The sequence below is a fragment of the Pempheris klunzingeri genome, chromosome 16, assembly GCF_042242105.1.
Source record: "Pempheris klunzingeri isolate RE-2024b chromosome 16, fPemKlu1.hap1, whole genome shotgun sequence".
Classification (NCBI taxonomy): domain Eukaryota; kingdom Metazoa; phylum Chordata; class Actinopteri; order Acropomatiformes; family Pempheridae; genus Pempheris; species Pempheris klunzingeri.
In genome coordinates, this window is record NC_092027.1 from 9,971,544 (window position 1) to 9,997,191 (window position 25,648).

The window sequence follows — 25,648 nt, forward strand, 5'->3', positions numbered from 1 at the left end:
TAATACAGGGAAGTTGCAGTATGTCAGTAACTTGCACGTGCATCTGTGTCAGAGCAAAAGCCCTGGGCGTTGCTTACAGTAATGAAAAGACAAACCACATCTTCAGCTTTTACCCCAAGAGCTGGTGGATCAAGCTCACTGATTGATGTTGCTCACTACTGATTAAAATCAGTACTGTGACTCTGCTATGACAGTTAGGTTTCATGTCTGACGAAAACATTGATAAAGGAGTTTCTGATTTGCTCAGTTGCTGTTTCTCTCTCTTCGAATGCACAGATAGCAGCTGTCTACATTTTAGAGGCGAGAAACTAGACACAATTATAAATGTACTGTGCAACACAAGATGTGGGTTTATTATGTCAAAAGTGTTGTGATCAGGGTTTTTTTGCTGTATATAAACACACTCTTGTTTAGGTAGCTGTTTGGTTTTAGTAGCTCGTGAGTTTTTATGTGTCTGTCTGGTCAGGTTTGGACAGCGTTATAGTGTTGCAACCATGCACGACGCAGTCAGGAAACTTTACAGGTGTGTAGTTAAGATCAGAATGAAGATTGAGTTTGAAAATGGGTCTGGTCTGACCAAAGGCGCAGGATTAGGGAGGGTAAGAAGTAGGGAGGGGGCCCCAACGCTTTACGCCCCTGGCCCTCATTCGTTTTAAGTTGCGGATCACTATATCCTAGCTTCAATCAATCATTACTGTAAGCTGATCCAGAGTAATCTAGATATCATTAAACCTTCATTATAACAAGAAACAAGAGCAACTATGACATGATGAATTTTACCCCAGGGACACACAGGAAGCGGCAGCGCCACAAAGCACCCTGAAGCACTGCCCACTTCATTTCTGCACCACAGCAGCACAAAACTTTGCAGCCAGTCTGCAAAATCTGCCCATCCACAATATTTATTGGATATAATGTCACTGGTGTTTGTGATTTTTCATTTGTGTAGTTATTCCGCATATTTGCCTGTTGTGTCTAAACGGAGAGCGTGAGAGACTCACAGACAGACAGAGACAGAAAGAGGTGGGCGCTTTAGGTTTTATTCAGTCATGGAGGAGCTAATCAGGAGACACGGGAAGATTCACAGTGGGCCGGACTGATTGTTTGATTGCAGGGTTGGTATACACAATAATTTCATAAAAAGATCATTTAAACTTTCATGTTAGGTTATGGGTAGCCCCTGAACCTGTGATACATGTAAGTCAACACAATATGTTGTTGAGTTATTGTGCTATTCCCTCAACGGAATCGGACACTGACTGAAGGGACCATGATTTTTCATCATGAAGTTTCATCAAATTTCAAACAATTATTGGCATATTGAATACATTTTGCACAGTGGACCTGTTTTGCAGTGTGTTCAGTTGCACCATATGCCCTGATCTGGTGTGCTGGTGTGATCCCATTGCATGAAAGTTGATTGTTTTCATGCAGTATTGGAAAAATTGTGAAAAATGGCAATTTTCCCCATTCTAGTTTGGTGTCTTTAAATAGTTTGTTTTCTATGGAAAGATCATCCAAAACCTGTTAATTTTACTCATCAGTAAAAAGGAATTTGTAAAGGATGGTGAAATATTCTGTATGTAACTGTAGACAGTCATCAGTGCTGCGGACATCAGCAGTTAGTGTCAGCTGCTACTCAACTGCCCACTGGGGTTCATTTTCTGACATGTCTTCCGCTGGGAGCTATCATGTTAGTATTTTCAAGCCAAGGTATAACAACCACATTGTTTCATTTTTCTTCTCTTCCATCAGTCCACATAAGAGAACGCTGTTATTACAGAGGAATTGTTACTAACTGACCTACAGTGGCATCTATATCACCCTTGTTATTCTGAAACTTCAGGTCTAGCTTTTGATAGAGAAGATGATACATTTTGATCACCTGATTAACATAATATACACAACATGTTAAACTATACAAAACAATGCTTTCTTGTTTTCTGACTTCATAATGTAAATTTCAAGCTTAACATTTGAAAAGCTTCCAGTAACTAAGCAGTGTGTGTTTGAAAGAAAAATGAAGAACAGATGTATCTCCTTTTCCTGTTGTTTGGTTGCTCGTTTGCTTCTCATTCAGCGTTTGGTGTTAAATCCATGTTGCAGTAGTGATGAGTCAACAACTGAAAAGAGAAGAGATGTACTTTAGCTTCTCTGTCTGTCTGTGTGTATCCAGGGCAAACACAGTAGTGCCATGACTTCAATTTAGCCATCCTGTTTTTAGCCGTTCAAAACAATTTCAACCATTTAAAAACTATCAATCAACTTTTAAATAAAATAAACGTCAGCAAATGTACTTTTAGTTACAATATCTCTAGCTGCTTAATGTATTTGGACCTAAGCAAAGTTGGCACACTCAAAACAACAATAGCTTTCAGATGTGGCAATGAGCTAGTGAAATGTTATTTTCAGATGGAGCTTTGCTGCAAAGTTAGACATTTTATTTCTGCACTGTGACTGGTTGAGGATAATACCCAGATTTATATAACTTTTAAAAACTATTTAAAAAATCAGCTTGCCAATCCTGTCTGTCCCCTTATGATATCTGATTTTCTGTCTGTCTTAAATATTTTCGAATATTTGAATATCACGCTTTGTGAGTTTAAAGACAATCAAAACAACTGAATAAACCTATAATTTTCATATGTAGGATTTGAATACAAGCTTTGTGGTTTCCTGTCTGTCCAGTGCGTAATTGATGGAATGTGGAACTAAACTCAGTCTACATGACTTCTTAAAACAAACCAATGTGCATCAGAAAAGAAAGCCCTTATATCTGTCTGTCTGTTGGCTGGTTTATTTGTTTGTACTGATACAAGATAAAGGTTTATTAGTACATGTGAAGATCAGCGTTGTGTATTTGAAATCCAAACAACAAAACTCACTAAAATAATCCATTTCAGATGGAACAGTTGAGTTGAATATGAAACAATGTGCTCTCTGTACTCTAATTGGTGGAACATGGAGCTTAACTACGTCTACATAACATCTAAAAACGCAGTGAGACACATCAAAAAAGCCTTTCAAAGACGATAACTTTCCCGGGGACAGAGGGGAAAAAAATCACTGAAAGACGAGGAAAAAACAAGCATAATTAGTTTGACCACCATGTCATTTGAAACGGCATTAGCAATAACAAATCAGAAAACAATAAAAGATGTGAATAAAGATAAATTGAACGGCTTGTGTTTCATGGTAAGAATGTTGGAAAATGAATTTGAGTGGAGTGTGTGCGCTTGTCAACGTGCATACGTGCCTGTGTGTGTGTGTGTGTGTGTGTGTGTGTGTGTGTGTGTGTGTGTGTGTGTGTGTGTGTGAGCGAGGGAGAGTTAGTGAGTGGGTATTTGTGTGTAATCATGTACGTCAGGCCGTCATGAATGGTGTGTTTGAGACAGAGCGGAGTGTGGAGTTCCTCGGGCTGGACCAAATTGGAAACAGAAAAACAAACATTCCCTAGGAACCCCTGCTCTCCACCTCCCCCACCCCCCCCACGTTCCCTGGCTAGTGGCGCAGTCCAACCTGTCTAGGACAATGTAATGGTCTATAGTCGGACTGGACCACACACATTCGCGAAGGGGGGTCCGAGCGCAGGAGGAGGCGGCTGCGGTGATGGGGAGAGTTGCATGGGGGGGGATCTCGGCCACAATGACAGTTGGAAAAACAGACAGAAGAAGCATATGAAAATGACAGGGAGCTTAGTGATGGATTGATGGGAAAGACCGAGTGATGGAGGGTAGAGTGAGAGAGGGAAAAGTGAGACGGAGTTAAAAGTTGATGGACATGAGATGTGGAAATGGGAGTTGATACAGTGAGAGAAACCAAGACATTGTGGGGAAATAAAGAAGAAAAAAAAAAAGAGGATAAGGAGAAAAACAGAGGGGCAGGGAAAGATAGTGATTGACTAAATGACTAAGCAGCAGCTTGACTGAGTCACAGTTCCACAGGGAAAATATTAAGAGTTGCACTCACTCTAAGAAAAGAGAAAACTCCTCTCTCCCTCTTCTTTTCCTGTTGTGAGTACTACTAATGAGTAAGTCACCCTCCAGTTATTCTCTTTCTTTCTCTCATTCTTGAAGTAAATGCTCGTACTTTCTTTCAGCTCTAATAGCTAATGCTATTATGTGGTCAATCATGTAATAACTGGGACCCTGTGTGAGTGTGTGCTCAGTGTAATTTCCCTTTTGCCTGGAGAAAACATCACAATGTAGGAGTGTGATCTTTGTGTTTATATGTTTGTGTCTTTGTGTTTTGCATTTATTTTATTCCCACAATGTGTTAAGCGTCCATATACGTTCATTTAAAGTTAGTGAAATAAAATATGCCCTAATTGAGGACGTGTTACAAGGTTACCTGGGGACGTATGACAGGTTTATGGGTCAATAACAACCGCTTTTTCCAAAAAAACATGTTTATCTCCTCAGAAACATTACTGTTTCAGGTGGGAGGGTCTCGTAAATGACTCATAATTTCAGTAATGACTCATAATGTGTTTTACTTTTTATGCCAACAATCTTTTTTTTCTATCCCTTTTAAGCTGCAGATATCCCTTTTCAGATAATGACACACTCCAGCTCTCACATGGCTGGTTTGTCAATTTTCTATCTATAGTTTAAACAAAGTTAGAACTGTATGTGGAAGTGGTCAGGACCACACTGAACCAGGTAAACCACTGAACAGGTATCCTGGGATATGAAGGTCCTTCCTCTGCATCAATGTCAGCTCTTTTCAGCTTATGCTTACTCACATTGCATTTAAACTTCAAGGGCAGCAGTGCAACATGTTGTGGAAAAATAAAATAATAATTCTGTAATGTCCAAAGAAAGATGGTTTAATATGCAAAGCCTCAGGATAAAGAAGATAAAACAGTAGCTTTATAAGTGACTGAGAAAAAAGCTCCAAATATAGACTCTGCTCTGAAGTGTGTGTGTGTGTGTGAAGACTTTGGACTTGTCTCTTATCCACCACTGATAGAGACACACACACACATACACACTACTCAGACTGACCCAAGGAAACTGGCTTTGTATAAATACAGACTCAGATTTAGATTTGCGGTGAGAGGGAGAAAGAGGCAAGACGAATGGAGAAAAGAAGAAGGGGTGGCACACAGAGAGAGAGAGAGGAGTGGTACAGACTGAGAGGGTGGGGTGATTTTTGTGGTTGGGGCAACAAAAGGGGGAACTGAGAACTGGAGAGTCTGACATTTAACACTAGAATTACCAAATGTAGAAAATACATTTGTCAATGGTCACCACCACAGGAAATTTAATCTGCAACAATGAATTTATTTATTAATTCCGGGAAATTGCTCATTGACGACTGCCTCCTTCTGATTCATAAAGCAATAAAACAATCAATACTGAAATGGAGTGAATAATAATTGCTGAAACGCAGAGAAAGAGAGAGAAAAATGGTATGCCGGTGCCACCGATTGCTACTACTGTAATTGTTTTCTAATTGGAATTAATCCCTTCTGGTATTACTAGTGACTTTTTTGTCACCAATGTAATGGCAGAACATTGTACTGAAAACTCCATTTAAAGTATTTTTAGCTGACTGAGTATGTTATTGCCAGTGTGTCTGCTGTATAGATAGCTGCACCCCTTCCCTTCCCAACACAAACACATGCTCGTTGTAAAGACGTTTCTTGCTATTAATTGAACTACCTTGGGTGTGGCCTTCCTCAATACACGCTTTTTAAAAAGGTAGATGGCACACAGTTTTCAAACATGTTTTTTTTTTGTTGTTTTTTGTTAATTGCAAATCTTAGATGAACACAAAGCTTGTGCTATTACAGCTTTCGTTATTGAGAAAAGCTGGTTGATGCTTTCCCATGTGAACACATTATCAGTGGCTTGGCTTTATCCCGGGCCTTAAAACAAACTTCACATGTGGAAGGTGTTGTCAGCTGTCAACCACGGTGATAAAACAAAATTGGTACAATTAGAGACTTTGACTGGCTGGGGTCTCAGCAGGGCACTGAATATTTTTGCTTATTGTGGTCCTTTGATCAGCCAGTCAATTTGGACGTCTAAAGTCTGGACAAAATTGCTTCCCGCATACGTAAAATTTGAACAAAATGTCTGAAGTCTGGTTCAAATAAGTTTCAGTAAATGTTGTAGAATGTGCTCGGTTCTAACGTTATTTGTCCTCCTGTCATTTTTCAGGTTGTTAAGCTGATGGTGGACTCTGACAACCGTGACTGAGGACCTTAACCAGAACCAAAAAAATAAAAAGGACAGGACAGCAAGAAGGGCAGCCTACATAATCCTTCTTACATGGATCTACAACACACTTGATCAAACTCAAAGTTGTATTACCCAGCTATAAAGCATAAGCGGAGCAAAAGCCCTGGACCAAAGGTAGCTGATGCCACGAGGAGTTAAAGACCTTCTTAAGCACAAGTTTTTGCTCTGATGTTCACGGACCTGTGTGGAGTTAGGTGGACCTGATAAAGAAATGGAGCGATATTAGTTTGCGCCCCGACACCTGGTTTCTGCTTCCCGTTATCGTGTGGAGTACAGAGGGCAAGTAGCCGAACTGCTGGCTGCTGCTGAGCAGGTCGTGGCGGTGCGGGGGTGTCTTGAGCCACTTCAACAGAGCCGATGCCAAGGCCAGGAGTCAGCCATGATGTTTTTATAACCTGATGAACAGCAGAGGTAGGACAATTATGTTTTAATTTAGTAATTTTTCTCATTATCTCCATCATGAGGATTATGTGACATAAATCATTTGACAAAATGAAATACTTTAACAACGTTTAATACTATTTTACTTTCTTTGTATGTAAGTGTTTAAATTATATGTATGTATGCTCCAGTAGCATTTAGCAATTAATCATATACCTTATATTGTATATTTTTTAAAACTTAATCATAGATCATCAACATATTTTATCTAGTGGTTATTCTTATTTATTGTTATAAATTGCTCAATCTGAGATCATGAGTAATTATAGTAATTATTGTTCAATAATATATCTCTGTTCTATGAATCAAATCAATGTCAACAGTCAACCGTCTTATTTGTGTGTGTTTGAAGTGTTTGTGTGCATTATTGTGTGGGTGTACTTGACACCATGTTTTTTTTTTTTTGGCACAGTGAGTCATGATTTTGTCAAAACGTAACAAATGAGCACCAAACTACATGCACCATTTGATTAGATTAAAGGAAAAAGTCTCTGCTGGCATTTCTGCCTCTTAAAGCTCAACCAGCTTGTGGGGTTCAGTAGATTAGTGTCACTGCCTGTAGCTAGAATTGGTGCAGGGGATGGTTAACTGAGACTAAGTAACTGCTGATAAATTAGCGTTTATGCAGGGCAATGATGCTCAGAGAGGTATTATGAAGAACTGCTCTTAGTCATCACTGTTGGAGGAAGTGTGTGAGTGTGTGTGAGTTGTCTCAAAATGCTACCCATATGCTGTGGTCTTCAGGTTTAGCTGCTTTAGTTGTGAGCGTGGAAAACTGTATGATCATTATCCGCATTCTGAAAAAGCTGAATAATGTCTTTGACATTATAGAACGACTGCCTCATAGACAAACATTACCTGCTCCTCCATCATGCCTACTTTGTTGCGTCCTGCTTCAGTAAACCTCGTTAGGAACAGAGCTCATTAGTTCCTCACACTCAGTGAAGTTTAGTGGTAGCAGCCTGCTAGTTGTTTGAAGGGTAAGATCATATTTTTATACATAATATGAAAGTTATTGTTATCAGCCGTGTCTCGTTCTTCGACGTAGCTGCTTTGAAAACTTTTACTCCACCACACCATGTAGTAAGGTTGATATATACCATAGGTGTAAAAATATATAAAAGGCATTGCAGAAGCCAATCTGCTGTATTGGTGATAATGAAAGTGAACGTGCAATTACTGGATGAAGACGTATAACTGGATGTTTGTTTTTTTTGTGTGTTCATGTTAATTAGATGTACAGCTTTATTTTTGAATTGGAGTACAAATCAATTTATTGATGTCTTCAGTGTTTTGAATTGATGAGGCCAGTCTTTCTTTTGCTGCATGCATTTGAAAACACTCACTCACGTCTATTGTACTGCAGGAAATACAGATATATACTGTCGAGGTTATTGTGTAAACGTGTGCACACATAGCTGCAGTGGTTTGTGGTGTAGGTGCATTATAGTAATAGGTGTATGAATATTATATTGCGTCTGTTGGAATGCTCTATATGTCGCACTGCCTGCATTTATGCCATTCATTGAGTTATGCTGTATATGCATAAATGTGTAAGTATACGTGACAGACGGAGCATGAGTTTGTAAACTTTAATCAAGTATATATATTGCTGGGTTAGAACTATTTTAAGACTGTGCATTTAAGGTGCACACACTTACGCAAACGGTTTGTATAAGACTGCCTCAATTTTTCTTCAGTCATCAGTTGTAACAATTGCACACACACACACACACACACATGACTGCTGTGTTATCCTCCTACACCTGTGTCACCACACATGCTGAGGCGTTCGCTGTCTGTTTCCTTTCTCTTTCTCACATTTGCTCACGCTTTTTTTTTTTTTTTCTTTCTCTCTCAACAGTTTTCATAGTGAACAGTTTCAGCTTAAGTAAAAACAAACAAAAAAAAAGGAGGAAAGAAAAATGGGCACAGTGACGTGTCTGTGTTATCCAAAATAACTGGGATATTGTCTCTGGAAAGAGTTTTACGAATATAATTTTTCAGCGCTTTGAAACAAAATTCCATTCACTGTAATTATATTGCCGCATGAGTCTTCGAATCTCCTCAACTAAACTTAAGTTATCTGTAAGGCTAAACACCACAAAGGCTGAGTGGGAAAGTAAGTTAGGTTATATGTGTGTGTGTTGGTGTGTGTCATTCGGGTGAAATGATCCTTTAAGGGCAAATACAAGGAGGCTCATCCACTTACTTTGTCTATTTGTGTGTGTTCATGCTGTGTATTATTATGGATGTCTGTTATTTCAGTGTGCTTGTATAGAAAAATGATTAGTGCAAGCCTGAGTGTATGATAGCGGGTACATATGTATGAGGCCTTTTACGCACATGAATGCGTGTGTGTGTGTGTGTGTGTGTGTGTGTGTGTGTGTGTGTGTGTGTGTGTGTGTGTGTTTGTGTATGTTTTTCATTATGTGGTATGGTGGCTTTGCTTGGTGATGTTATTCAGCAGGGCGGATTGCTTTGAGCTGCTTGATGCTTTTAGCTGTGGTCTGTGTTTGTGAGTGTGTCCAACTGTGTCCTCGTATGTGTATGTTTGCATGCCCTCAACTGTGTATATACACATGTGCATGCATGCACGCGTGTGTGTGTGTGTGTGTTGTGGTATTATGTAGTCTTTGATGTGCTAGTACAAGTCAGATTTGGTCGATTTTTTTCTCAGAGTTTTAGAAAACTGAGGAATGTTGAGTAGAGACAATTCAGTCAGGCCCACAAGCAAGTTTGACTCTCATGCTACACACAAACACACTCACGCACACAAACACACACACTACTAAGACATTCAGGAGTTTATTTCTGTGATGTAGTGTCCCACAAATGAGTTTCGCTGCTCTGAGGCAGTGAATCCCCATGCGTTTTTTTCTTCTCGTCTGTCAGTCTTTCTTTCTTTCTGTGTCACCCTCTCACTGTCTGTCTCTGTGTGTCGCTCTGGCTCCTTCTCACACACAAACGCCAAAAGTCACTTTAGAGCCTGATTCAGGAGAAAATATGTGAACGTGGGTATGTAAGCTACCTGTTGACCTATATGCACAAAATGGGTCAACAGGTAGTTCATTGTCTGTCTGATGATCTCACCCTCTCACAACTTTAGAGCAGGATGTACCACTCCAGTTCTCACACAGAGAAAAACACACACATGTGGGTTTTTGTGTCAGTGTTTCATTCTGTTCGTGTGTGTGGGACAGCAACAAATAGTCATTCATCATTCTGTACGAAGGGCAATAAACGTTTGCCCCTCCTACACGCACACACGCACATAGCAGATTTTTCTCTTTGTCCCCCAAATCCTAAACAACAATTAATTAATTCCAATTAAGGCTTATTAATTATGCAGGCAAAGATTAATACAGTAGGTGTCACCAGCTGTCATGACAATTAATGACTTCATTTGTTGGTTTGTTAATGATCAACTTGTTTAAAGGGCATAGAATCAATCAAAGATCAAAGTGACAGATGTGTCTGTGTGTGAGACTCATTCTCTGTATGGGTTTCTGTGTGGATCGTGTCCGTTTACATTCTTCTATGATAGTTATTGGTTACTAATAGAACACTTATTGTGTCATTGCTATTATCTTGTTTTCTCTTCATCTTAAAGTGATTTTATTACATTTGGGATGACCACCCTGGTATATTAGCAACCAGCCTCAAAAGATCTGGTTTACTCAGTCGTAGACGAGTTATCGAACTACAACCATAATGCAGTGCATCGCAGTCATCACTGTACTGACTAATGAACAAGTGTTATCCAGTTGTGATGTTGCTGTAGCTTGTCAGCCAACATTAGACTCAGCTTATAGTTTGCTATGGTTTATTGCTTAGCCTGATTAAGTGAAGGCATTTGCTTGCACCAATGCAGGCAAAATTGCATATAACAAAAAACTAATTTGCAGACCCATAGTGGACAAAAAGATAATTGCAAAAAAAGATAAACTAGCAGTAGTACATACATTTAATTTAAAACTAGGAAACGGATCAATTCAAATCAGATATTAAATCTAAGCACTGCATACCCTTGACCATCCTATCGCGACGACAGGAAAAAAAAAAGTTTTCTTGAGTTTTCACTATAAAATACCTCTGAAATTCACTCTTTCCTCACATCCACCCGTTGGTGCAGTTTGTCTAACTTTACACAGCCAAAACTGGCATGTGTTGGCCACCTTGTGTGTTGATTTTTTACTGCTGGTTCTGAGGATGCTTTTTTTCATCCAACTAGAAATCCATTAATCAGATTATGAATGGTAACTAGGCAAAGCAGGGCCAGTGGACCCAACCTGGTTTTCAAACCTACCAATTAATCTTCCTGTCTGTCTGTTTCTGTGTTTGTAGCAGAGCTGAGATTGAAATCCATTAATCAGATTAGGTTAGCAACTGACCACATAGCTAGAGAGAGACCAGACCCCCAGTATTCCAGTGTTATTATACCACAGAATTACACCGTGTGTAAGAGGCGTCTGGTGTATGCAAGTCTACGGACCCGTGTGTGTGCGTGCGCGCGAGTGTGGAGCTAGGTTTTACACACACAGGTAAATGAGTTTTTGTTAATTACTAACACACACGCTGGTTAGTGATTATTAAAAGTTTTCTCCTCTGTAAATGTTTGTTTTTGTGCATGCTTGTGTGCTTCCCAAGCCATTAGACCCATACACTTGCTCCCACAATAACCCACGCTACACCCATTTACCTGTAAATTTACTCTTTAAGGATGTTTGCTCATGTCTGAGGCTACCTGTTTGTGTTTGTGTGTGTGCAGCTTGCATGTGTGCCTGTGTGTGTGTGTGCAGAAGTGGGTGTGCGTTTTTGTTCAGTTTGGCTACAACAGTGTGTTGTAGGCAAGTGAACAAGTGTTAACAAGCTCTGTGCAGACTGTATTTATTTAATCCATATGCTGGTGAACTATACAGCTGTGTGCTGCTCCTGGTATGTCTGGAAGGAAAAATCACTCTGCAGTCGCAGCCTTGTCTGAGGCACAGAAATTATTGCCAAGTCAGCTTGAATGTGGCTGCTTATATTGACAAAAACTCATACTGTGATTTTTACATATACATTATGCTTAAAGGAGCACTTTGCTTCAACATTTTTTCTTACCAGGTATTAGTCATAGCCATGACATGCCTTTACTGGCAGTACTTGGAAATGTTCTCGCTATCACTGTAGCTACTTTCCCCATTCACTTTTATATCACGACATAATGGGTATAGGTTGTGGCTAAGAGCAGCTTACATGCACAGTGAATTTAATGCTTTGCTTCACATTTTATAACATGTTGTCAAAATCTATGCAGGTTTGTGTGAGCCAGAGTCCACTGCTGAGGAAATGCAACAAAGACAGACAGAGGCTCGGGCTGCAGCAGATAGTGCTGCTGCCAGTTCGTCAGCTACAGCTCCGCTACCCAAGACGATAAAGACAGAGCTGCTGGGAGCTGACAGGCTAGTGGTTAGCGGTGGTGCTGCAGCTAGCAGCCAGCGTAACCAGCTACATCAGCCAGGCTGCCTGGCAGCATCAGCACAACTTGCCAGAACAATAAAAACAGAGTAGCTGGGGGCTGACAGATAGTTCCAACTGGTAAATTTTTCAGGTCCAGGTGCCTATCAAAGCCAAATGCAAGTGAGTCACCATGCTGCAGTGGGCTTCACAGTAGACTGCTGTGTTTGCTTGACTGTGTTGCCAATGCCAGTGCTAGTGTGTGGACCAATGTGGGCATAAAATGGCCATCAGAGATAAACAGGAAGAAACAAGCTAAGCCAACGGGAAGACGAGAGATGTTGACTGAGTATTTCTGTAAACATATTGCGGTTGTACACATTATGTCCAGGATTACATTGTTGTTTACTAATGCTGCTCTAATGCTCAGAGAAGTTTAAATGCTTAGTCAACCTTCAAAGTGCATCTTTCAGCATGTGTAGGTGCATCTTTTTGTGTATGGGGTTGTGAATATGTTCCATAGTGAGATGAAGATTTCAGTATATTTAATTCTGTGTAGTAACTTTATTTCACTTTTCAGTCCTTCCAATAGAGTTGAATTGGAAATAGACAATGCAGATACACAGTAGCCAATGCCGTTACTTTCAAATGCAAATTAAAGTAATTGTTACAGTAGTATGTAGGAGGCACTGCTGTGTATAGGATATCATATGTTGGATAGCATATTAGAAAACGACTCAATGTTGCTCTTTTTCTCTGCATCATGTCTTACAGAAGTCACTTATTTGGTCTTAACAAGTCAGTGCTGAGTAAGTCAACCTGGAAAATCAGACGTTTTTGACTCCAGCTGCTTTGAGTCCCTCGGATACGTTTGACTGCAATAACAAACACTGCTGAATTTGACTCCTGAATCCTTTCAGAGCCAATTGTCAGTAATGGAACATGAAATGTTCCATATTGTTCAAAATATTGGAGGACCTGCTGTGTGTTTGACTACAGGAGGGAACAGGGACAATGAGAGATTGGCAGAGAAATAGATTTAAATGCCTTCAGAGAAAATGTAGCTGTGACTGAAAGACTGGAAAAAAACTTTTAAAAAAGAGGGGAAAAAAAACATGATTAAAGTGAGTTACTTCCAAAGCATTGGCAGTACTATATTGACAGAATGCTAAGAAAGACATGATTGAATTAAACTAAGAGTAAGAGAGCGGGAGAGACTGAATGTATCACCATCAGATTAATGTTATGATGATCTCAAGGAAGACTTAATAAGGAGGTGTCTGGGCTGTGTTTAGTTTAGTAAGATCTGCTTAGTTTGGCATGCGATTCTGCTTTAGCACTGCTGCCGTTAAAGCTGTCATGTTGTAAAATTCGACTTAATAGTGTGACGTTTTAAATTTCCTTGTTTCAAAAGTTGGATTTTTGTCAATCACTCAATATGCTTTTATTCAGGCTAATGTAGGTTTATTAATTACAAAGTGGGTGATGTGAGCCCATGGTAACACTACAGTAAGTCAGGTGTAGATCGTTTCTGTTTGGCACAAGACTTCTAATCAGTTCTGCCAGTTGTTTGTCTCACTAGACTAGATAGAAATGTATATCTCTCATGATATTTTCTCAGTCCATGCCAGCTGTAGCAAAATGATAATGGTATGCTAATCTATCAACATAGATTTTACTTTTTTGCTTTCATACTTTCAGCCAGACTAGAGCCAATCATTGCAGATCCCAGATCCTAGATACATTTTCCACCTCCTGTAAAAGTTGTTATATTAGTTAAAAAGAATTCTTTGGCACATATAATTAGCTTTTGCCATCTAGACCATTGTGAGCACAGCAATCAGGTGTTGCTAGACAACCCATTCAACTTAGTTTTCGCTGTTATTTTGGACAGTACCATTGCCAAATAAGTCAAATATTAGACGTTATATTAGGCAGTATAACTGGGCAAGCTCTGTTCTGTGGTTCTGAAGTTCTGAGTTCCAGCTTTTCACAGACATCTGCCCCAGCTGCTTAACGGAGTAGATTTACAGCCGCCTCTGTTGGAATATTAAGTTGAATACCTACTTTAAGACTGGGGAAAATAACTAACCTCTCTAATGGATAAATGCCCTAGAATGCTTAATGCTGAGCCCCTGTGTGTGTATGTGTGTGTTTGAACGCTTGTATATGTGCGTGTGGTAATCTCCACGGCAGGTTCCTTGCCATTAGTGCACTACTGAACAAGGCAGCAATTCATTCAGCAGGTTTAACTGTCTGGTGTGTGTGTGTGTGTGTGTGTGTGAGAGAGAGAGGGAGAAAGAGAGAGAGAGACGAATATATGTGTGTGTGTGTGTGGCTGTGTGACAGGTTTCTAAGTGCAGAGTGTGTGTTGTTTTTAGAGAATTGTTTCCGTGCGCCTGTCTGCACCATATGGCCCAATGTGGAAAAAGGCCCCTTTAGGGGTCTGTGTGTATGGGAATATGTATGTGTGTGTGTGTGTGTGTCTGAGAGACAGACAGAGAGAGAGAGAGAGAGAGAAAGAGAATATGTGTATTTGTGTGTATGAATGTGTGTACAGCAGTCTGGTCTGCCCAGGGTGAAGCTGTAAAAACAAAAACGTCTTGAGAAAAAGGCTACATTTGCTACATAGTGATGTCAAATACTTCTCCGTTCTCTCTCTATCTCTCTCTCTCTCTCTCTCGCTCACAAACGAATGAACGCACACAGGAGGGCATGCACGGACGCACGCAGAGTTTCTGCAATTCATTCTTTTTTATCTTTGATCGCCTATTATTTTGTCTTTCCTCTGGTTTTGATAATAGTGTTAATAGTGATAATAGTCTTCCTTATCTCTTCCTGTATTGTCTTGATCATTTGTTTCTATTGTTTTGTGTGTCCTTAGTTGTATTGAGTCAAATTATCTTGTCTAATGTGTAATGATCATTCTCTTTTTTTTTTCTTAATTAATCTCTTTTCAGCATTTTTTGCCTTTCTCTTGTCATTTAATTCTCTTTTTTTGTATTGTTCTTAAATTGATGAAAATAATCACTTAGATTTTTCCTCCAGTAATCACTTTCTTTCCTCCTCTTGTTTTTCATTTGTGTGTTTTGTTATTCACTTGTCGTTTATTTAGTCTAATTGGCGTAAACCTCAGGGCTGTGGTAATGACTTCTGACGTTAACGAGCTTCTGCTAACAATCAAATGCTCGTGCACACATATGCAGCAGTACACACCCCTTCAAGCATGCACACGCGCACATGCACTCTCAAAGCATGTATATAAAGTGTGCACATGCATGTAAACATATACATGCACATACAAGACATGCACACACTCAAAGGCATTCTCACAAACACATTTTGGGACTGCTTTACAAAATCTGCAAGCATGGACATTATTGCAAGAAACCTGTCACATTTGATTCATGAACTTCGCTTACAGCTTCACTTTGAATGTTGGACCTGAAGGTAAAGGTGCATTTGCAGAAAAAAAAAAAAAAAAAGTCAATTGGGCTAATGTGTGACATTTTAATAGATAATGTGTGCTGGTTTTTTTCTGTAATATGTAGAGAAATTAACATTTACACCTTCATTCTGAAATACCTCAGCAATACAGTCAAGTTCAAAAAGATGAATGCAGTTTAAGGAAATATATGTTGAAGAAAATATAAGCTCCTGTTAATTTTAGATAATGGATGTATAGATAGCCCGATGTTTCAAAGAAAGATAGAAAACAGAAAATGTTTTGCAAACTTTTTAAAGGCAAAATTCCTCATGAAAGTGACTCACTAACTTATTAGTAGTTACTTAGTAGTAACTTAGTTCTGATAGTAAGTCAGATTTCACTCTACTATCAACGTACCTTCAGCTGAGGTAGAGGAAGTCAGTGGTCCTTCAATGTGGCCCAGTACACACATGTACACATTGCTTAAAGAATGTGGCTATTTGTGGCCCAGACCACCCCTGAATACTGTCTGAGTGATCAGATCTCAATGCAGCCATAGTGCATCTTGGGTATATTCACACCTGTCCACTTGTGATTGGATCACTGAAGATGCATGTTAATGCAAATTCTGAACAGGGCCAAGGAGTTTCTACTTTTGAGGAACAGTGAATATATCATTAAAAGAAAATTCAAATGGGAATTCAGATTGGGTAAAATATTTACCAGCATTATACCAATAATATTATCTCTAATATTCTTTTATATGTTGCAAAATCGGAGAGTTTTCAATAGGTACATGTGTATATAATGCAAACCGTAACAGAGGAGACAACCTTACCTGTAGTGAAAAGGATGTTAATGTGATTGTACAGGTGTATGACCAGAGAACATCAGCAGTGCTTAAATACCTAGTTTCTCACTTTCAAACATAAACCTTGCAGCCTCTTTGAGTATTATGTTATCATAAGAGTTTTAATATCTATTAACATGAAGCCCAGCAGTGACTGAGCTACACATGTCTCAAAAGGGCTTTTCACACTGCACTTAGCCTGGGGCTAACGGCTCCCTTAGCCTGGTGTTAAAGAAGATGTTAGCCCCAGGCTAAGAAAGCTTTCACACTGGCACAATCCTGGCGCGTTCCAAAGTGGGCTAACCATGACTTTGGCCCTGCCGTGGAGCAGGGTTAGCCCTGAGTTTGCGGGGTTATCCTTGTAAATCGTCTAAACACGAGGCTAAAAGTTGCCTGTGTGAAAAGGGGCTAAACTGAACAATGCAATTTATTCTTCTTGGTATTAAAGAGTAGTAGAAGTGTGATGTGAATTCTATGTCCCTGGACTTGGGTTAACCCAGGGTTAACAATGTGTGTGTGCGTGTGTGAAAGGGATAGCCCAGGATAGCCCTGGGCTAAGAAAAGGCAGTGCAAAAAGTATGCACTATGTGCGATCAGCCAGTCTTTTAAAAACTTGACGCATTCCCTTACATTCAGCAACAGATGAAGGATTTTAGATGTATAGCTTTGAGATGCTAAATTCCACTAATCTTTATTGATGACTGGAGTCTGACTTGAGTCTTGACTAAAGTCTCCTGCGAGTTCTCCTGGTGTGAACTCCCCTTTAATCTCTCTTTCTCTCTCTCTGTTGCTCTCTCTGGTATCTTGATATGGTCTGTGTTCTGCTGTGACTTCTAAACATTTACATTTCTGCTTTCAAGTGCTGTTTATATATGGCTCTTATCTGCTATCTAACACACACACACACACGCGCATTCAGACAGGGACAGACGGTGAATCAAACCTTTAGTCGTCCTGACAGCAACACTGTTGCTATGTCCTTAATAGGACAGGAGGAGAGAGAAAGAGGAAGGCTGTGAGAGAAAAGAGTGCCACATAGACAGAAGGAGGGGGAGGCAGATAATTTGCCACCAGAGTGTTTTGTGGTGAGGTGAGGCGTGGAACTTTGGTGACTTTAGCTCACAGGCTTTTTGTGATACTCCATTGATCCCCTGTAGTGAGATTTCTCTTTTCATCTCCGCTCTTAAATTGCAGCCTGCTCTACAGAACAGCACCCTTGGGACTGGTAGGGATTCGGTGTCTTGCTCAAGGACACTTTGGCAGGGTGGATTCTTACAGTCATAGGGGAGATAACTTGGCCTTCTGGTTGAAGGATGCTTTAGTCTTTAGTCACTCTGCCACCCTGCCCTGCTGCCCTTGGCTTTTGTGCTTGAACGCTGCCCTATTTTGATAAACTCTTGACAAATTTCCAGAATGCAGACAGCACCCCTGGGACCAGTGGCTTCACCCTCCTCTACAATCTGTAGGGCAGGACAGAAAAAGGTACCAGTGTTCTACACTATGTGCACAGACATGGTTAGATTAGTGGCTCCCAAAGTTTTTGGCCTGCTATCCCTTCAAACAAAATTAATTGGTCACTGTTTTGACAATCAATTAATAGTTTAAGTCAGTTTTTAAGCAAAACTTTTTTTAGCTAAAGCTTTTCAGTTGTGAGCATTTTCTGAATATCTGTTTCTTATTATTGTAAATTGATAGCATTTGGATTTTGGACTGTTGTTCAGAGAAAGCAATATTTCAAGACCTCACCTTGGGCTTCAGGAAACAGATGAGTTTTCTGACATTTTTACAGTTGATTTAAGAAATGGTAAGACAATCAGCAGATTGCTCTGCAATGAAAATATCTCTGAGCTGAATGCTACCATCAGTAAGCTACCACCCTGACAATAACAATGCTAACATGCTGATGCTAACTGGATATAACGTTTATACAATGTTCACAATCTGAGTTGATCATGTTAGCATGCTAACAAAGTGCATCTGAGGCTGATGGGAATGTCATTTGTTTTACTAGTATTCAATCAGAAATTACAGTATTGGACAAAGGGAATTTTGACTAGATGGTGGTATTAGATGTAAATGCAATATACAGCAATATGCAAACAAGATCACTAAAGTGATTACAACTTATCCTGAAGTGACTCGAATATGTGCAGCTAATTTTATGGCAACCTATTCGATAGTTGTCAAGACATTTCACTCGAAACCACAAACGTCAACCTCAAGGTGGGGCTAGAAGAAAAGTCAGACTATCATTAGTCATTCGGATTCATCCTCTAGTGACTATGAATGCCTGTACAAAATTTCATGGCAGTTCATCCAGTAGCAGTTGAAATTTTAGTCTGGAAGTGGTGGACTGACTGACCAGCCAACAGACTGCCAGACTGATGTTTCCAATCCTAAGAGCAATGCCACTAAAAACTAAACATGGCTCCAGAAGCAACTCCTCACAACTGATCCTGACCTCTGACCTTCCTTTTATTCTACGAAAAGAGAAAAGGCAACTTGTTATCAGTGGAGTGTCACATCAGACAGGACAACTTTTCATTCGGTCCCCTAGTGACACATCGTCAGATGGCTAGAAATCGACAATGTATTTGTTGTTAACCCTGTCTGACAGCACTAATCCGTTTTCCTTTATTGAGGGTAGTGGAAATTTTTTCTTCAGTGAGATGTGCAGGATGATGGAGCAAGGTAGGCCCACAGAGAAGGAGGGATTGGTAGAAAGTCTAGTTACAGTGAAATTATGGTGAGAGAGCACAGGGGTAATGCATTGAGAGAGGGGGGGGAGAGAGAGAGAGAGAGAGAGAGAGAGAGAGAGAGAGAGAGAGAGAGAGAGAGAGAGAGAGAGAGAGAGAGAGAGAGAGAGAGAGAGAGAGAGAGAGAGAGAGAGAGAGAGAGAGAGAGAGAGAGAGAGAGAGAGAGAGAGAGAGAGAGAGAGAGGAAATGACACATAGGTGGAAAGAATCTCATCCGTGCTCCTGTCTCACACTGGCTTTCTCTTTCTTGGTCTCTGACACACACACACACACACACACAATTGAACAGTAATTGAACACTTCTTATCTACTTATCTGTCCAAAGAAGTTCAAAGTAAAGATTCATGGATCGTGTGTGTCTATGTCTGTCTGTGCATGTGTGCATGTGCCGTCTGATTCTTATCACACTGTTTGACTCAGAGCTGCTTTTAAGGCAATGAATTCACATCTCGTTCTCCTTCTGTCTCCCCATCTCTTCCCTGTCGTGTCTCTCTCCCAGTCCCAATTGTATGTTAATCTCTCTCTCTCTCTCTCTTTCTCTCATTCATTGTCAATTTTCACTGGCAAACAGAAAGACAGCAGCTGCAACTACAAAATGTGAATAGACGATCAAGTTCCTGTGTGACAAAATGAAATAGTATACAATATAAATCATGGACTAAATATCTCTATCTTTTTTATGTCTTACTTAACTGACTTTAACTCAATTACTTGACTGTCTCTATTCATTCTTTCCATGTATGTTTCTTTCCCTCTCTATCTCTCTAGGTGTCTCTCCCACAGTTACATATTCTTTGTATTCTTTGTAGAGATTATGCCTGTGTAGATTTGTATCCAGAAACATGCGGACTTGCAGGTTTGACGGGTTGAAAGAGAACAGATAGCAACTTTGCCAACAGGAGTGGAGGAGATTATATTCTCTCCCACCTCTTTTTTCAGTTAACATTATACAGTATGCCAAGCTTTGGACAGATTTGGTGGAAATGTTGAGGACGGATAGGCTTTTCCCCCACAGGATCAGCTTGTTAGACTTTAGAGGTGATAGGGTCTGATGTCAGAGATCCTCAGGTCAGCTGCCTAAATATTTAATTTGCAGATCAAACCCAGAAGATAAATAACTCTGAATTATCAAGCATTTGCAGAGTTTTGCATGTTTTGCATGCCTTCAAGTCTTTGAGTTGTTATCAAAATTGGGGTTTGTTGTGTTTGACTCATGGATGATTGGAGCGCAATGGCGCAAGTACAAATACTAAATACAGGCAACAGGTAGTGATTGACAGCAAAGGAGATAGCTGAAAGGCAGTTAGAGGGGAACAGTCAGTTGTACCTCCAGCTAATTTCCCTATTGATACCCATATATATGTTTAACATTCTACAATACACTATCTCTGGTTTGGCCCCTGGGCTACCAAACATTTTCTAACATGCAGAGCACACTCTCGGCTGTCAATTGCAGTAAAAATTGAACATGGAAAAATGGAAGAAAGTCTCATTTTGTCATTCATCAGTGGTGCAGATCAGAGAGAGATTAGAGAGATGAATAAAAAGATGAAAAGAAGGGAAAGACAGAGGGAGGGGTTAGGTATAAAATAAGAGATGAAAGGATTTAGGGTGTAGTAACAGCTACAATAGAGAGGTTTAAGCACTAAACTGTGTGTGTTTGTGCGCGTCCATGCTTGTATTTGTGTGTAAGTGTGTGGATTTTAAGGGTGTACCAGCAGTTAGATGGGTGTGAGAACTAAAGATTACATACCTTTGCTTTTATTACTGATCCACACCTGAATCTCTTGTAAATCTTTGACCTACATAAGGTGTCCTGATCTAGGTGAGGTCACATGACTTCTCCTCAGCACGCACTTAAAAGAGGCTGATAAGTTCTGACAGAATGAGCAAGAGAGGGTGTGTTAGACTTGTTTTTTTTACATTACCACGTCATTATTTTGAGGCCTGGCAAGCTGGTAGCTAGCACATATTTGATATCACACCCTCACATAAAAAGGCCTTCCTAGGTGAATTCTGCCAATGTCTTTGGAAATCATGCACAAAGATTGCCCAATCCATGGTGTGATAAAATCTTTTTCTCGAGGCTTATTTTTGGGCTTTCAGGGCTGACAGGCATTGTATGTCACTGTCTTTCATATTCACAATCATAATCACTCCATTTGACAGTTATATTTGAAGAAATTAAGGCACACATGAGGGACATTGCATACACGAAAAACTTGATGCAGCAGAAAGAGATGTGTCAGTCTTTGCACATCACCTGTTAGTCATTCATTGGGTTCAGTACGGTGGGATGTTTCAGCTTCTGTTACTGCCATCTGTATGTGGTACCAGTAATCCTACATGATGAACTGTGCGTGTTGTTTGTATTAAACGAGTTAGGTGTAATGCTGTGTCTGCCCTCAGGTCAGAATATTAAAAAAAAAAAAATAACTGATGTCAAAGTGAATTTCCACAGCAGGTGTTTACAGTGGGCTCACTCTACGTGCCGCTTCTTGCTCCTTTTTTCAGTTATTATCCAAAGTGCATTGCAGAGGCGATGCCAGCGTCTGCTCCACAATACATGATTTAAGGTCGATAACCCACTGTCGATATTTCAGTCAGAGGACCTGTGTGAAGACAACCCTCTCTGAATAATCGGCACCTTCATCCCACTTACTAAGCCTCTGCTCCTCCATAAAATCATCCAAAAGCACCCTGAGACACATAATCACAGATGATTGATTTCAGTTTATCATGTTGAGAATGCAGAATTAGATCAAATCAGGTCACTCTACATTATGGTCGCCTCTTTTGTGTGTATAGGCAGCCATGTATTTGTGTATGAGTTGCAGTAATTTGTGTTATGTTAACTACACATGGCTGATAATCAGGCTGTATCCCAGATGAGCCTTAAAAAAAAAGATACTTATTTTGGATGTGCCGATTTCATGCACTGAGAACTCATACTAGCTGGTTTTCCAAAGGTCAAAGGCTGCTGCTATGGGACTGTTATCTGCCTTCTAAAGCTAAAGAGTTTTACAGTAACTTGCCTAAACAGTTAAACTGAGAAAAACAAGAATTTGTGTCAGATCCTGGTCACATTCTTGTTGCAACAGGATTTTTTATTATTTACTGATATTTATCTGCAGATATTGTCCAGACCTTTCTCCTTAAAAGGACAGAGGAACATGCTGCTGTTGTGAGTGCTGAGTGGTAATGTCAGACAGGTTTGGCTCTGTGGATGAAACTCGCACATCTCAGTGCTTCGTACAAAGTCTTATTTGATGCATTTATTCACGATTTAAACTATGGTGGTTTTATTCCTCATCTCTAACGTTTCTATTCTCTGTCGGCAACCTGCATTAAACTTCCTATACAAATACATGCAAGTGGAATTTCTACACAGCACGATCTATGTAGTGTAGGTTAAAGAGGAGCACTGTGTGATGCAATTTGCCAGTAATAGCTGTTTGAAAAAACTGGCATACTCTGCTGTAATAGGGTGATGTGCGAACGTAGAGGAGTGACCATTTGCACTGTCTCCGTTGAACGCTCATATTTATGTGTTTATGTGTACGAGTGTAGCTTCTTAATACATTTCAAAAATTAAATTTATTCATAAAAACCCTATTACAATAAACCTGAGCTGAAGTCTTCAACTGAATCCATACTGTGTGTATTTTCTTGTGTGTGTATGTGTGCTAAGGAGCTTTTATCTCAAACACTGATGTCGCAAGGACCTGCAACTTCCCCTAGCAGAAGAACACTGTCTGTGTGTTCGTCTGGTTGTGTGTGTGTGTGTGTGTGTGCGTGCGCGTGTGTGTGAGGAGAGTAGAAAATGAAAACGAGTGAGAAGAGTAATATGTGGCTCTAACACCGGAGAGATGGATGTGAGCTCAAAAAAACCCTTGGACATTTTTTTCTTTTTTCAGGCAAACCTTCTCCATCCCAGTACTCCATCACCACCGGGCGACAAAGGAGCAGCTTTAATTAGGAAAAGAACTATTGTCGCTTCTATTAAAAAGAAAAACTGATTTTCCCCAGAGTGTCTTGAGCTATTCACCTCAAGAAAAATATGACACCTGCTTTTGTAGAGAGAATGATAGCCTGAAGTTGAAACACAAACTTGACACTTCATGGAGAGTTTTAGGTGCCTTCAGACTGACAATTTAACCCCACTCTTGCAGTCTGTATTATACCTCGTTGAAGCTTCAGGTATTGCCTTTTTGGCCCAGAAGCAATGCAACAGATACATGCTGATTTGCCGGAAAACTCCTCTGTGTCTTTCTTTTCATGGTTTCTGATGTATTATTATATTATTGTCGCTTTTTTAGTGAAATTAGCATTTTAGTCATAATTGTGCTGCCCTGATGTTATTTTAAAATATTTTTTTATTGCTGGAATTCTTCTAGCTAATTTTCATCCAAGGCAAAATGATGATGATTGTTGAGTGTATCTTGTCGAAAAGGTTCTTAATGCAGAATGGGGTTCTGTAGTAATTCTCTTAGAGCTAGTTGTCTACCTCTGTGTTCCCTCTGGGCAGGCCAAAAATCTCATAACCATCCGCTCTGTGTGTGTGTGTGTGTGTGTGTGTGTGTGTGTGTACTTATGTGTGTATCCCTCAGTTGTTATGCAGGATAGAGGAAATGAAAGCTCAGACTGAGCCCCAAGGCTTTCTAAACTGTCTCAGTGTCCTTCACATGCATGTGTTTGTGTGTTGCTGTGTGTGTCTGGGACTGAGCACATCTGCTCCCATAAAGAAGCGTGTGAGAAAACATGAGTTAGAGCTGGAAATGAGGAAAGAATACACTCGTGTTCTTTCTCTTTCTCAGGTACCTATGTGCATGCATACACACACACACACACATAATCATATGCGTGTGCTGTATGGTGTAAGAAAGTGATTAAATCTCAGCTTTTATTGTGAAATATTGGGCAGCGCTGCCACCTCCTTCCTCTTTTTTGTCTGTCATGTGCACGCACATGTATTGTGCATGGTTTAAAACCCTTTCCTGTAATTGACAATACTGTACATTTTGGACAGAGTATACAATGTATTACATCATGCAGGTGCTATTACTTCTAAGTACTGTAATTTAATATATTTTCAAAGAAAATGTTATATATACTTAAATACATTAATGATTACTAAATAAAAAAAACACATTGTTTAGTCTGCTCACATTTCAGCAACTCTGTGTGTGTGTGTGTGTGTGTGTGTGTGTGTGTGTGTGTGTGTAATTTCCTGGTTGTCCCCCAGCAAGCCCCGAGCTCTGATCACAGGAAGTTGAGAGGAAGTTGTCAGGTCTCCACTACACACACACACACGCATGCGCGCGCACACACACACACACACACACACACACACACACATACACATACATGCTCACGCTTCTACATCCTCCCACACTTTCACACTAATAGGACAAATGGTATTGGTGAGTGAATAAGAGTGAAAAGGAGCAGGAGAGAAGGGGAGGAGGCAGTATTCAGCTGTCAGGATAGTCTTTTTTTTTCATGTGGTGCTCTTTCTTTGTCAAGTGTGAAAAGTCAGTTCCTAGACTGCCATCTCTCACCTTCTCATCTTTTCTTTTTTGCTCAGTCCCTCTTTGTGAGGCATCTGCCACTCCTCAGCAAACTAATTGGCCATTCACGCATATGGACTCAAAAGATGGGGGAGCAACAGAGTGCAATTCTTTGTAAAGGGGACCTGGTGTTTCAACCTGTCGCTGCCCTCTGAGCTGCACAGATTGCAAAGGTGCTCACCGGCACTACAAGGGAAAGTTGCCATTATGGTAGAATAGTTCCAACTGTGCATACTGCAAATAGCTATTATGTACTCAGGAAGCAAAAGGTACATCAAAAAATTGACACTTTCGTGTGTATAGGGCAGCTATGAAATTACCTGCTCAGTGCAACACATACACAAAGCTATTGGTTTATGAAAGGCCAGAGACGGGCTACTACTTTGTATCTGTGTGTGAATGCAGCTTAAGAATGTGTTTTTACATACATTTTCGTAACCTTGGTATTGTCTGCTCTGTGTGGTAGACTGATTTCTTAGACACCTGGTTAACAAAGAAAGCTGATTTTGTGGCCATGCGCTACACGTTTATAATGGTGCTTCAACATTCACACGTACAAGACAAGGTCGTTTCCACATCTGAACTTTTTTTGTAAAATCCAGCAATTGAAGGTAGAAAAACCTACACCACAAGCACAAGATAGAGCTTTTCAGTGCAGCTTTGGAACAGTGTCCAGAGTTTGTGTCCTCAGTGTGTGGCGCCAAACTGTTTCTGGCTTTTTGACCGTCAGTCAGTGTTTGTTTGGTGTGTGTGTGCCCTGAGTGTGCGGAGTTAAACTGTGTCTGATAGTTTTACAGTAAATCAATATCCCAACACAGACTCCATCATTCTGTCTTTGAACACGAGCATAGAAAGTCAGGGCCTCTGTTTTGAGACTCAAAGAATTATCAGGTCACTCTATAAAACAAGCCTTT

The 25,648-nt window shown here is 40.1% G+C and overlaps 1 protein-coding gene across 1 annotated transcript in view; it reads left to right on the forward strand.

Annotated features, from left to right (window-relative positions):
- The first annotated feature begins 6,474 nt into the window (after positions 1-6,474).
- The window catches only part of trps1 (trichorhinophalangeal syndrome I), a 90,700-nt gene continuing 71,526 nt past the window's right edge, over positions 6,475-25,648 (forward strand). Inside the window, exon 1 of the mRNA XM_070846693.1 lies at positions 6,475-6,659. Within this exon, the coding sequence (XP_070702794.1) occupies positions 6,647-6,659 (13 nt within the window). The 5' untranslated portion in view covers positions 6,475-6,646. The remainder of the gene's footprint in view (positions 6,660-25,648) is intronic.